Below are 13,710 nucleotides of genomic sequence, written 5' to 3' on the forward strand. Positions count from 1 at the left end.
TGATATCGCCTCCCTCTAAACTGCATCCCTTGGAACATCTCAATCGGACAAATCCGATGTATGAATTTATAACTTATGTGAAGTTACAATGCCTGTTAAGATTTTGCGAATACCATATTCAGGAGTTAGGGGTGTATTTCAGGGTGTCATGTGATATATCATTTTTGTCTGCAATAAATGAAATATTAGGTGCACCTTAGAGAATTCCGATATCGCTTTTAGTTGCTAAGGTACAGAGTCGTATACTTTGAGTATTGTTTCTTGAGATTTCGCATTTTTTTTAAATTAGAAAAGTGGAAGCTAAATAAAAATTGGCTTTCCGAAATCTAATTTTAACTGTTTCTTTTAAGTTCAACATAACTCATGAGTTGCGCTGCAGTGGTTGTAAGAGGAAAGGATTGATGATTTCCCAGGTAGGAGCTAAAGCTTCCCGTTAAGTTAGGTTTAGACTAATACTTTTGCTGAGAGAAGAAGCAAGACGAGTATACCGCATATACATTATGGCGGCCACAGTTCGATGGGGGCGAAATGCGGAGACACACGCGTACTTAGATTTAGGTGTACGTTAAAGATGCCCAGGGAAACGAAATTTTCCAGATTCCCCAACTACGCCATGCCTCATAATCAGATCGTGGTCTTGTCACGTAAAACCCCATATTTTTGTATTTGCAGAATGTGCAGTAATTTACAGTAATTGACAAAGCCAAGCCTAGAGCATGCTAGTCATTAAAGCGTTCTCTTCTTCAGACCTAAGCTCGTGCTCATCTTCCTCAGCTTTGTGCAGAGCTGCGCATCATATTTCCACTTGGTGTGGAAGCGCCCTCCCGATGCGTTTTAGGCAGAAAAGGACTGGTAGCGTTTTAGGCGGCTGACCTGAACGACGTCATGGGAAGTCTGGATGGAGCGAGTAGTAGGTGTGACCGGAGACATATCGTAGGTCACGTAGGTTACCTGACAGAGAACCCGGTAAGCGCCGGAGTAGCGGGATATCAGTTTTTCCGAGAGGCCGAAACGGCGGGTGGGAGATCGAAGAGGGACAAGATCACCGAGAATATAATCGGCGTCCCGGTGACTACTGTCACAAATGTTCTTGTTCTGTCTCTTGTTCTGAGAAGCACAAAGGCGACGGTGAGCAACTTGGTGTGTTTCTTGGGCTCGAGCAATGGCATCGCTTTTATACTATGACACAGACTCTTGAGGGGTAGGCAGTATAGTATTAAAAAGCAATACTGAATCTCGGCCGCACAACAAATAAAATGGCGAGTAACGTGCAGTGTCGTGGCGTGATGAATTGTACGCTAATATGACAAACGGGCGAACAGTATCCCAGTCACGATGGTCATCAGAAACAGACATGAAGAGCATGTCTGTTAATATTCGATGAAGCCGCTCTGTAAGACCATTGGTCTGCGGATGACATGCATTAGTAAATTTATGCTTGGAATAAGGATGGAGGAAGTCGCCCACAACTGGATAGATGGATGGATATTATGAGCATCCCCTTTGGAACGGGGTGGTGGGTTGCGCCACCAAGCTCTTGCTATTATACTGCCTAATGTCCTACCTACGTTAAACAATAAGAAAGCACTATAGACTACCACACCCAAATTTTCTGATACCCTAATGCCAAATGTGCTTTTGTACGTCTCCGTTTTTTGTCGTTTCCCTACTTTTCTTCCACCAATCCTCCAATCGCCTTTTAGTAATGCCTATTGCGGACATGTTTACTTTTCCACTGCTCCCGCTTAACCTAAGGGCGTCAAGCAGGCCAGTGGGGCCACAATCGACCGCTGGGTAGACGTCTTCACATTCTAACAAAATATGCACCGTAGTTTCCTTAACTTTACCGCAGCAAGCACATGCTTCTTCTTCCTTCTTATATCAGGCTTTATAGTAGCGTGTTCTAAGGCATCCCGATCTCGCTTCGAAAAGTAATGAGCTTCCGTCTGAGTTATCATAAATGATTTCTTTCCTGATTTCGTTTTTTCCTCTGAAGTAGTTACTCATGGCAGGTTTCTTTTCCATTGCCGCCACCCATGAGATTATTTCAGGCTCTCTGACTTTCAGCTTGACGTTCTTTGTTGCTGTGTTGCCCACCCTACAGGCCGCATACTTGCTGGTAAGTTTCCTAGTTCTTTTCCTCAACTGCGAATCAATGTTTTTCCTGTACAGATACCTCAACACTCTCCCAGCCCAGTTACTTTCTTCCATATTCCTCAGCCATTCGCCATACTCAATTTTACTGCGAGCTTCCCTCACTTCAAAACTAGTCCAGCCGTATCACCCTGCACAGCTTCATTTGTAGTCTTCCCGTGAGCACCCAATGCGGGGCGATCCACTGACCTTTGGTTCCCATTGAGTCCTGATTGTACCCCTGATTTAAAGGAAACAACCGCATTTCCAAAAGTAAGTCATGGAACCATTACACCTTTCCACACACCTCGGAGGACCTCGTCCTCCGAGGTAAAGAGAAAGGAGCGACCCCTGTCGGTAAAAAGTTGACGAGGAGCGCCGGGGCGAACAATGAGGTTGTGCAGTACAACAGTAAGTAGGCTACGCCAGTTGGAAGTTTACCCGCCATGCTTGCTCAGTGGCTATGGTGTTGGGCTGTTGAGCTGTTGAACACGAGGGAGGGGGAACGAATCCCGGCCAGATTTAGGTGCACGTTAAAGATCCCCAGGTGGGCGAAATTCCCGGAGTGCTCCACTACGGCGTGCCTCATAATCAGAAAGTGGTTTTGGCACGTTAAACCCCATAATTAGGTTACGTCAGTTGGAAGGGCTCTAGTGAACGCGAACCAAATTGTATAATGTGTTGCGACGGCAATACACTTGTTGTATCAGTCAGATCTGGGGAAAGGTACCAAGAGATCTACACCAACGCGATAGAAGGGAAATTTGTCATAATGTACAAATGCGTCAATTTTGCTTCTTTAAAGAAATCAAACGGAAATCAACCTCAAAAATGATAGGAATGCGGTCGCTGTTTGCAGCACAGTATACAGCATTCCATAAGCATATGTTTAAAGACAAGCTGGAAAATGTAAGCTGTATTACTGGTTCAGACTAGCCGCGAACAAATGAACAAACGCACACACACACAACAACAACAACAAAAAAACAAAGTGAGGGAAGTAACGCTCAGCAGCAAGAAACCGCCTTCTCTTCTGTGGGCGCAATGTTTTCAACTGTCTTATTGGATAGTGACGTCAGAGTGCATTTTTTGGTCCGAGAGGAAGTTCGGGTTCATTTCTGTGAGATCGAGACACCATGGGTGCTTTCTCCCTCCGATTAGCCAGTAGGCAAAAGAGAAGTGGCAAAAAATGTAACTGAAGACAGTGGAGTGCGCCACTTGCCACTACAGCTTCATTTGACAAATATAAAGTTCGCTGATGTACAAGCAGTTTGACACGGTAGCTAATTTGAGATTGAATTGAGTTTGGTTCCCCACACTTTTCCTTTCCTTTTTTTTTCAGGCGCCTCCTGGGAGTGCGTCGCCGTTTCCTTTTGGTGCGTGTGCTGTGCACATGCGTGCGTGCGTGCGTGTGTCTAATGAAAATTTGCGTTCTATATTTTTTTGCAGGGATTGGTAGCTCTATACGAATATGTATATATAGCTTATGTATACAATAATTTTGACCTCTTCAATGCGTCGAACAGTACTTTGGGTGCTATGTACGTTAGCATGGAGGTTCTGTTTTCTTTTTTGGGAGTATTGTATAAATATTGTATAATCTTGTTTTGTTTCCTTTTGTACTTGCTCATTATTGTATACCTGTTATTACCATGTGCAATTGTATTTGTTTTAAAAGTCTCGCTGTACAGGCTCTGCCAAGCGAAAGGGGGCTGCGGCTTTGTCAATCTGTATCTGACAGCATTTTCTGCGCCTCCGCGATCTGTACCTTTACAAGGCAGAAATGAATAATTTGAATTTTAATAAATATTTATCGTCAAAGCATCACGTCTATATGTGCACGAAGTTCGATAGGTGCGTGCATGCATACACAGTCAATACGCTTTCCAGGGAGATTCGCACGGAAATGTCAGATATGCTTCACAGGAGACGGCGCTTGAAAAAACACTCATGATATACCATGAAGTTATTAATTCTTGACTGCTATGATTGTTGAATGCCATTAGTTCATTGAGCAAAAATTGGAAGAATTTGATCTAACTCTAGTTCTTCCCAATCAAATGCACGTCGACAGCGGAAATGCTCCATTTTATGATTTACATTGACTGGCATGCAGCCTTAATCATTCTCAGACGAATAGACAATAGCTACAAAAATTGCAGATTTTGACATCTCTTCACAATTCGGCTTCGTATAATCGCTTCTTCCACCCTCCCCAGTGAAAACATCCAACTGAAATGTTTTCCTAGAACTGTACACTCCACGAATCGCCTGCGCTTAGATCGTTTGACGATTGTTGCTGTGCTGCAATAGGGCCGTTTACAATAACAAGGCGTTCGCGAACAATTTTGCTTTACTCTTTCCGCAGTTCAGATGACTATTACGAGAACTGTCTAATGCAATATCCACTTGAGTAAATTTTGTTCCCAGTTCAATAGTTATTTTCTCGATAGTATACACTTAGACAAAAATTAAAGAAAGCAATAATGAACGATGTAATAGTGTTAGAAACATATCCGTTTTCAAAGTATTGAAATCTCGCGATTTTTCGTAAAGGAAATGTAATACTTCCGCCACGTGTATTCTTCCTGCTACTTCCACATTGTCCACTAACAGTTATTCTCATAATAGTGGGCCGACTGTTTTCGGACGTCGGGTGGCCAAGCTGCCGACTATTTCCTAACAATCGGCCAATCATCGGCAGTCGCCTAGGGTTGCTTGGGTATACGGCCGGGCATGCGGTTTCCGCTACGCTCCCAAGCACTGGCGCTGCTTCGAACACCGCGTACTGCGAACAAGCGGTAGGTCATCGGACGCATACGATCTTATTACAATAAATTATGGGGTTAAAACCACGATCTCGTCATGAGGCACGCCGCAGTGGAGGACTCCGGAATAATTTGGGCCACCCGGAGTTCTTTAACGTTACGGGTGCTTTCGCATTTCGCCCCCGTCGAAATGCGGCCGCCGTGATCGGGATTCGATCCCGCGATCTCGTGCTTAGCAGCCCAACACCATATGGCCATTAAGCAACCACGGCGGGTAAAACATATAACATATGTTTTACATGATACATATGTATCGGCGAGCGAAAGAGAAAGGTGCACTCCAACTCAAGCTAAGCTTTGCTTAAAGGGAAGCTGAAACACTTTTCGAAAAAAATGAGTTCTCTGCGGCATTCTACAGTTTTGAGTCCCCTGAACACGAATATCTCGTTCAAGAAGGGCGGAAACAAGCGCAAGCGGCTGTTTTTTCATGAAAACGCGCACCAGCGCCTCAGAGTAGCGCGCGAACGCCGCTGTTGCCCGTGATTGGTCGGAGCCGCTGTGACGTCAGTGGCGGCAGTCGCCGGTCGGCGCCGCCGTTTGAGAGCGTAGCACGCTGTTCTGTTCTGGCTGCATAGCTGAGTTGTAAGCATTATGGAACGTTATCGCTGTCTCGGACAGCTTGTATTTTCGCCGTACATGTTCGGACCGACAGCCGATACGGAAAACGATGGCGGCAACGGCGGCAACGACAATGTTGAGTGTGCCAAAAGCGAGAGCGATGTGTACACCTTCTCGCGTGCTGGAAATCTTAGCTGTTACGTATGCTTTTTTTTTTCATGTAGCTGCACGTTCCAATGACGGGAGAAAAAATGCGCTAAAGTGTCACTGGGAACTTGCTGCTGGAAGAATGCCGAAGCACTAACTTCTCATTAGATTGTAAACACGGGTACAATTCCGCGATGTCAAGCACCTTGCCGCTGCTTGTCTGAAGTCCCGTGGTTTTCTGAGCGTTGATACACGATCGCGAACATAAGTGCCGCGTTTCAAAGCGCGCACATGCAGTGCTGCGAGGTACAGTCATGGAAGTTGCTTATCATACACATCCAGATCGAGATGGTCAGGGGGATTATATGTGCAATATTCAGAATATGGTTCGACGACTTTGCGATTGTGGCTCGATCAAGAAACGGTATATGCGCGCTCCGTGCTAGTGTTGACATAAAGATATTAGGCAGTTTTAGCACCGCCGTGTGGTAAACATGATAACTGCAACCGTACGTCGAATGTCACTAGGCAAGCCTATACTGAAATTTATACCTCAGGTGCAACGCTGTGGAAGCTACGCACGAAGTCTGGTTACCAAAATTTATTACTGCGCGCGTTTCCGTCTATGGTTCGCAGCGTGCCAGCGGCATTTGCTCGCGCGAGCATGCACGTGAAGCTGCCGCGACGGGCTGCAATTAAAGAATGCCGAAAAGAAAATTGATTTAAAAGAACGTGTTAGCAGCCGTATAAGTACACGGATTGTTTCTATGGGTAAATTCTTTTTATGCGAAGCATATTACGAGAGCTCAACCCAGCTCCTCAGGCGCGGCGGTGTCGCCATGAAACCACGTGACACCGTGACGTCACGACAGAGGAGAAGTGGCTTTGGCTCAACTCTTGCAAGACGGGCTGGGTGGGAATCGAACCAGGGTCTCCGGAGTGTGGGACGGAGACGCTACCACTGAGCCACGAGTACGATGCTTCAAAGCGCTACAAAAGCGCCTCTAGTGAATGCGGTGTTGCCTTAGAAACAAGCTGTTTCTAAGGCTCAGGCGTGCGTCGCTTGCTCAGGCGCACATTTCGTTGCCGCGCCGAACGCTGCTTTGCTCGACGCTCACCGCGTCCAATGCGGGGCGCATAGTCGCTGCCCTGTAGCCCATTGTCTTACACCCCTTGGCGGGTCGACGGGAACGCTGTCGCGTTCCACTCTTGAAGGCGAAGCAGTAATGCATGAGTTGTTTCTTCGTCTAGCCGAACCAAATATAGCCAAGCAACAGCAGTTCACCAGGCTAAACAAGGGTTCAACAACTAAAATAAAGGCTAGTATGCTTCGCATCCTGGGCTTAACCTTACCTAAGCCACAGCCATTTTTTTTTCATTCAGAACTGAGCTTATATATGAAAAGTTTTCTCAAAAATCGGGTCAAGAAACACCGAACTTTTTCTAAGTGCGAACGCAGCCACTGCAAGAAGTATCTCAAGCCTCCACAGCGTTGCACCTGATGTATGAAACGGAGTATAGCAACGCTAGCAACAACGCGTTTCCGCATTTGTCGTAAGGCTATCCGGCTATCGCGGAAATAGTCCGAGCACAGCACAGTTGATTTCGTCGGCACGAACTTATCTCTCCTCACCGCACTGCGCTGCAAGCTTCTTGTGCTTCGGGAACCTGTGAAACACCACATCGTCTCGCCCGCGTGTGTTCGCGCAGCCGAATGCTGCACAGAACGAGGGCATGTTGGGCGCCCTTGGCTGTAGGCACTCATGCAGCACAGAAGGAAAGAACAGTTTACGAAAATCGCAAAACAAACGTGAGCGGCGGCGGCGGCAAATCTCTCGTAGCGTCGTTCAGTAAAGTGCAGGACGGAAAGAGGCATGCCAGCGCATGCCAGCACGCCGGTCCGGCAGCTCGGTCCCCGCCAGTGACGTCACTCTCGCCGGTTCTCTCCTCTGGTAACCTCCTCACCCGGCGCTCCGGGAAGCGATGGGGGCGTGTCCGCGGGGGTGATTTAGAAAGCGATTTCCGCCCCTTATATTAACAAAACGAAGAAAAAAATTTCGTAACCGTAAATTATTAGGTCTATTCTTCCCAATCCCAGCAATTCATGGATATTGAAAACCACTTCAGCTTCCCTTTAATCCTTCACACGAGAACTGACCAGCCTACAAAACAGTTTTTAGCCTCACTTTATATAAGTGAAGGATATGCCGGCTTAGCTTCTGAAACGACAACAGACATCACTACGCAATTTACTGCAACACGAACCGCAGCGCACACTTGTCGCAAAAGCAGTCAGCAGTGTAGCAACGCCGCGCACCTTTCAGAGAAGCCTACAAGATTTGCCTTGAACTTCCGACACGCTTGAGAGGCACTCTCTCAGATGCGGCTCGCCGAACGGACACGCATAGTGGAACGCCGCGATTTGATGCTTGAACGCGGCAGAAAGCGAAAGTGCCGCGATGGTAGCCATGTTTTTGTTTGTTTGAAGAGCTTCAAATGGTTTCGAATGTGTATCGAAAAACAACAAAAGTCAACCAGGAGTAATAAAACCTACCGCGCGCTCTGACGCTTCTACACGTGTTGGGCCGCCATAAGGATTCAATCGCGTTGCTGGCGTTGCGGTGTGCTCCCTCCTATTATTTTCATCCTCCATTATAGCAAGTATATTCTAGGCCTTCAAGGCACTCTACTCTAGTGGTGTCGAAGTACACGCTCCCATAACAAAAAAATAATAATAATCTATGGAGGCTCCATAGCGATACGCTTTGAATTTAATATGCCGATCCTAAAGGCTATACTTGTGGCGAAAGTGATAATGACAGCCGTAAACACGTCACAGACATTAAGTATTTCGTTGTCCAGCAGCGCTGTCATCAGTTCATTATCATCATCATCATCATCACCGTATTTCATGTGTTTCATGTGATGTTTCTGTCAGCTCACGTAGCGCCATGGTAGCGCTAGTTACTCCCGTTCGTTGATTGGCAGTCCGGCCAGGCTGGCGGAGTGTCAGCAGTTGTTCCAGGGGGGGGGGGACACTCCTCGGCTCCGGTGGCACAGGAAATTGGCGCCATCTCTGTAACGGGCGACGCGAAAATTCGGTTCCCTTGCATGGGCTCGTAGATCGTCGCGCGCACGCGCGCCGATCCAGGTGGCCAAGCCCTTACCCCCGCTCAACTCCTCTCCCTACGCCCTCTCTCGTAATACCCTCTCAACTCCCTCACCTTCGACCACGGAGGAAGGAAACTAAGGAGAGGCCCTGACGTCACTCTTTGTGAAGCAAAAGTGAAGCCGGAAGTTGGCGTTGCTCATGGCGATGCTCCGCCTTTTGTGCCACCCTCCTCTCTTGTTTACATCTTTCGCGAAACCACGCCGCGCTGCGCGTGGTTTCGCGCGCGGAGCGCTCGCGCTCGCGCAACATCCGGCAGAGCACGGTGCAGGTAACACAGCGCAACAAGACACGGTGACTAACGCAAACCCGCCCACACAGCGCCTTTGCCACGGCACGAAACCCTACCAGAGCAACACGTGTGCGCGCTCAAACAACGCCGCCATTGTGACCCAAAAGGCGTGACCATACAGCAAAAAAAAAATAAAAAAGCAGCAAAAAATGAGAACCTACTACGTCATTTCCGCCACACTTTTTTCCTAGCGCGCGGAGGGGGTAGGGCCTCTCCTTAGTTTCCTTCCTCCGTGCCTTCGACTGTCTACGGCGCCGCCGTGCCCTTCCCGCCGGCCCGGCGGCTGCTAAGTCCGCTACGTAACGCTTTATTTTTGTTATCTACTGTCATCGAGGTGCGTGCACGGCGCCAGCGGCACCGCGCCAATTTAGCGCTCTACATGAATTGCATATTTCGCTATCTGTTGTTATCGGGAAGCGTGCGTTGCGTGTGTTTGCCGGCATGGTCAGTTTCGTCAGTTTCGCGGCCATCAGTAACTGTGCTAGCGCTCCGCGATGTTTCCGATGTTTCGCCCGTTCCAGGACTGCGCGCACCGCACATGCATTGTGCAATGGTGCACGAATACCCCGAAAACGAGCCATGCAAGGTTCTTCCGGGTGCCTAAAGACAGCAGGTGAGCGGACAGCTTGCTTCCCGGCTTTCATTTGTGCTAATTAGTGTGCGCAGTCATACATAGCCGTTCTGGAGTGAGGCAAAAGTTAATTGCAAGTATGGCTGATTTGAGAAGAACAAATATGTTGCAGTAACACCGTTGGACCAACAAGCAGCTAACACAAACCACTTGAAACATACTGTATAGTTTCACCTTTGCGTCTCTCATATAACCACGTGCTTGGGTGTGTGCTTTGTATTTGTCTCCTACTGAAAACTAATTATCGTTGAAAAACTCGTTTCTGAGCCTCAAGGTAGATGTATCACAACTTTTGCTGTGCCGAGATGACGAAACGAGTTTTTATGCGTGATCCGAGTGCCCACTTTATCACGTTGGAATTTATGCTTTTCACTTACGTTTCTTCAGGATGGAAGCATATCTCGAGTACTCTGGGAGGCAAGACCTCATGGGTTTGCCCAGGCAGAAGGTCAGCAACTACAGAATCTGCTCGGCGCACTTCACGGATGGAGACTTTTTGGACCCGGCGGGACACAGGCTCGTTTGGTCAGCCGTGCCAACCGTGAAAGCGCCATTTGAGCGGTTCGAGTCAAAAGGTAGGTCCAGTTTAAACTTTTTAGCTAGACTACGTGGGCCTTATCTTACACTCCCCATTAAATAACACAGCTTTCTCGCACCATTGTCTTTTCATCAACTGGAAAAAAGCGTCGGCCCGTTTTGAAAGTGCACTTCTTTTTCTGGAATTTACTATGTGGTGAATATGTACTCTTCACTTTGTAAACTCCATAGAAAGAATAACTCTATTGTCAACTTTGCTGGCATACATTTAGTTTCCTTAATGGCACTTCCATTCGATTGGCACTTCAATTCGATCAAGGTAGGCTGCATTTAACTTGTTGATTGTTTAACAGTTGTAAAAATTCATGACGTATTGTAGCTTAACTATTACAAAAGCAAAAATTTATTTGGGGCACTATATATAGACATTAAGAAAGTAACTCAACATGCGTCCTAAATTCAGAGCCCTTCATTGTATAGGTATTGTAAACACAAACGAAGCTGGTGGCTTGTGCTATTATTCTGGCAATCAGCACATTTTGCACTTGCCACTGCTAATCACCCGTGTTTGCTGTTTCTTATGCAATAACTGCTGTATGAAAATGTGGCTCGACAGCTGAGCTTCTATATAACTTTACCCAGATGACGCTGCCAGCCCTGCGCCCCTGCGGGAGCGGACACCTGAGCCAGGACCGTCTGGACTATGCAGAGGTGGGCACATTGTTGCAGCACATTACATAGCACAAAGATTTGTTAAATACTTTAACAAACAGTTGTAATCCACGAAACAACCCAGTGTGGGTCCTAAATTCAGAGCTCGTCTAACATGCAAACATTGTGACGCATGACATAGTAAAATAAAATGTATAAAGCATTTGAAAAGACGGAAACAAAAATGGTGATCCCAACACAGGCACTAGCCCTCGCATTGCACCCTTCCTTTTCGTTTCTGTCTTTTCAAACACTTTTTACCTGTTGCCATACCTCAGCAAATCTGAATGTCAGCACACTGCACATGCATCTAATGCAGTCAATCTGTGCTCCTATAGTGGCAATTTTATAAACGCATAGCGTAAGCTTAGACTTAAGACCTGTTTTTGGGAAGCCGTTTCATCATGTGTACTAATTGCTTTTTACAGCTACACCAGCTACTGGCACTCCAACAGGACGGCGCCTAGGCACTGAACGTAAGTTTACTCCATAAAGCAGTGCACATGCATGTGGTAGAGTCTCTCAGACAAACATCACCAGTAATATAATACAAGCTCCCCGTTATTGTAGTCAAGGCAGTGAAGTGATGTTTACATTGATATTGCACTTGTAAGATACCCCTAGACTCCCACATCGTCAATTATGAATGCTTTTCTCTAAACGTTTTCCATATTTTCCCATTACTAATTGTTGTCTTTGACATAAGTTGAGCAATACCCACAGAATAAGAGCTATTTCATACAAATAAAGTGTGTTTTGACTTCTATGAAACTGCGCATTATAACAACGATGCACTACTCTTGTAGGTACACCTTCATGGCGTGGGCGGAAGGAGAAGCTCTTCAGCCCTGGCACGGGGAGAATTCTAAAGAGGTGCAAAGCAGATGCTCGCAGGTACCGGAGAGCCGTGTCACGGTTGCAAAAGCGTAAGAGTCCTCGTAAGGTTACTAAGAGGGATGCCATGGAAACCCTAAGGTCGTGCCTGACACCAGAGTTTTACAAGCTCGTGAGCAGTCAGGTCGTGCTCCATGGTCGCAAAATGAAGGGAAGGAGGTGGCCACAGGAAATGAAAGAGTTTGCCCTGAGCACATACTTTCATAGCCCGGTGGCATACAGGCACCTTTCCAATGTGCTTGCTTTGCCAACCTCGAGGTCTCTTCGGAGGTGGCTGACAGAAGTGCCAATGACAACCGGAATTATTCCTAATGTAATTGATGTACTTAAAGAAGCAACCACTGATTGGCATTTACTGGATCGGGCCTGTGTCATCATATTTGATGAAATGTCTCTGCGACAAAACTTGCAGTATGACATCAAAAACGATATTGTCATTGGCTTTTCAGATAATGGCTCTGAATGGACACCGAGTGTGGCAAACCAAGCCTTTGTAGTCCTCCTTTCTGGAATTTCTAAACCATGGGTGCAGCCTTTGGCGTTTGCAGTGGCACGAACCAAACTGTATGCTCCTTACATCAGGAGGCTGCTATTTGCCTTAATTGAACAGCTAAGCTCAATTCAGCTGTTCGTTAAGGCAGTGGTGTGCGATCAGGGGACAAGTAATGTTACACTTTCAGAGCAGTTAAACGTAACTCCAGATGAACCATTCTTCGAAGTGGGTGGTCACAAAGTTTATTTTCTGTTTGACACTCCACACCTTTTGAAGTGCACCAGAAATAACCTGCGTGCCCCTCACAAACTTGTTATTGGCACAGACATTATTGAATGGAAGCACATTGTGGAGTTATATAAGAGCTCTGATCCAATTGGAATGAAATTGGCAAGGAAACTGACAGATGATCATATATACAAGAGGGCTTTCAACAGTATGAAGGTAAAGTTTGCCGCCGAGGCACTGAGCGAGTCAGTGTCGGTGGCATTGACTGTCATGATTGCTCTGGGGAAAATGGATGGGACTGCCAAGTCTACAGCAGACTTTATTGATAGAATTGACAAGCTATTTGACTGTCTCAACAGCAAAAGCATCACTGCCAGGCCTGGCAAGATGGACTATGCCATCAGTGCTGACTCTGGTCATGTGGAGTTTTTGCAGGAGGCATTCAAATGGATCAAATGCTGGAGATTTGACAGCCCCAGACAGCCCCATGTAATTCGTGGCTGGCTTGTCACCATCCAGGCTGTCCTCTTGCTGTGGAAAGACCTCTGCCAAAATTTTGACTTCACTTTTCTCCTGACACGCCATTTGCAGCAGGACCGTCTTGAGAATCTTTTTGGCACTGTGAGAAGGAATCTTGGCTGTAATGAACATCCTAATGTGTTTCAGTTCATTGCTGCTCTGAAACACATTTCTTTCGGGAAACTAAGGAACCTGTTGCCTCGTGGGAACTGTGAAATCGGAGACACCTATTTATTGGCAAAAGTAATGGGTGGCGGTGCTGCTGCACCGCCACTCATTGCTGATGAGGCAGAGGTGCCAAGTTCCTGCGACACATCAGGTGGTGACCTTCTAGATGCCGAAGAGCAGAATGCACTGTACTGCTTTACGGCTCACCTCATGCAGCAATTTCTTAAAAAACGTCCTGCGGAGTGTGTTTGCAGCCGATTTTTAAGACATGAGGAGGAGGCACTAGTAGGTTCCCATCAGTTTATGGCCATGCTTCACGCTCATGGTAAGCCAGGGGGACTCTTTGCCGGCCTGACACAGCCTTCCGAATGCCTCTTTGGGGCGGTTAAGGACATATAAAAG

The 13,710-nt window shown here is 46.9% G+C and overlaps 1 protein-coding gene across 1 annotated transcript; it reads left to right on the plus strand.

Annotated features, from left to right (window-relative positions):
* Nucleotides 1–9,473: 9,473 nt before the first annotated feature.
* LOC139051360 (uncharacterized) lies at nucleotides 9,474–12,728 on the plus strand. Its single transcript, XM_070528379.1, has 6 exons — nucleotides 9,474–9,740; nucleotides 10,146–10,333; nucleotides 10,938–11,006; nucleotides 11,435–11,482; nucleotides 11,813–12,311; nucleotides 12,719–12,728. Exons 1-6 carry the CDS (start codon nucleotides 9,622–9,624, stop codon nucleotides 12,726–12,728), a joined length of 933 nt encoding a protein of 310 aa, XP_070384480.1. The 5' UTR covers nucleotides 9,474–9,621.
* The last annotated feature ends 982 nt before the right edge of the window (nucleotides 12,729–13,710 follow it).

This window comes from Dermacentor albipictus, unplaced genomic scaffold, assembly GCF_038994185.2.
Source record: "Dermacentor albipictus isolate Rhodes 1998 colony unplaced genomic scaffold, USDA_Dalb.pri_finalv2 scaffold_11, whole genome shotgun sequence".
Taxonomy (NCBI): Eukaryota; Metazoa; Arthropoda; class Arachnida; order Ixodida; family Ixodidae; genus Dermacentor; species Dermacentor albipictus.

Coding starts and splice junctions, on each gene's coding strand:
- LOC139051360 (XM_070528379.1), top strand. CDS start 9,622: ATGTTTCCGATGTTTCGCCCGTTCCAGGACTGCGCGCACCGCACATGC. Junction 9,741..10,145: donor CGGGTGCCTAAAGACAGCAG/GTGAGCGGACAG, acceptor ACGTTTCTTCAG/GATGGAAGCATATCTCGAGT. Junction 10,334..10,937: donor TGAGCGGTTCGAGTCAAAAG/GTAGGTCCAGTT, acceptor AACTTTACCCAG/ATGACGCTGCCAGCCCTGCG.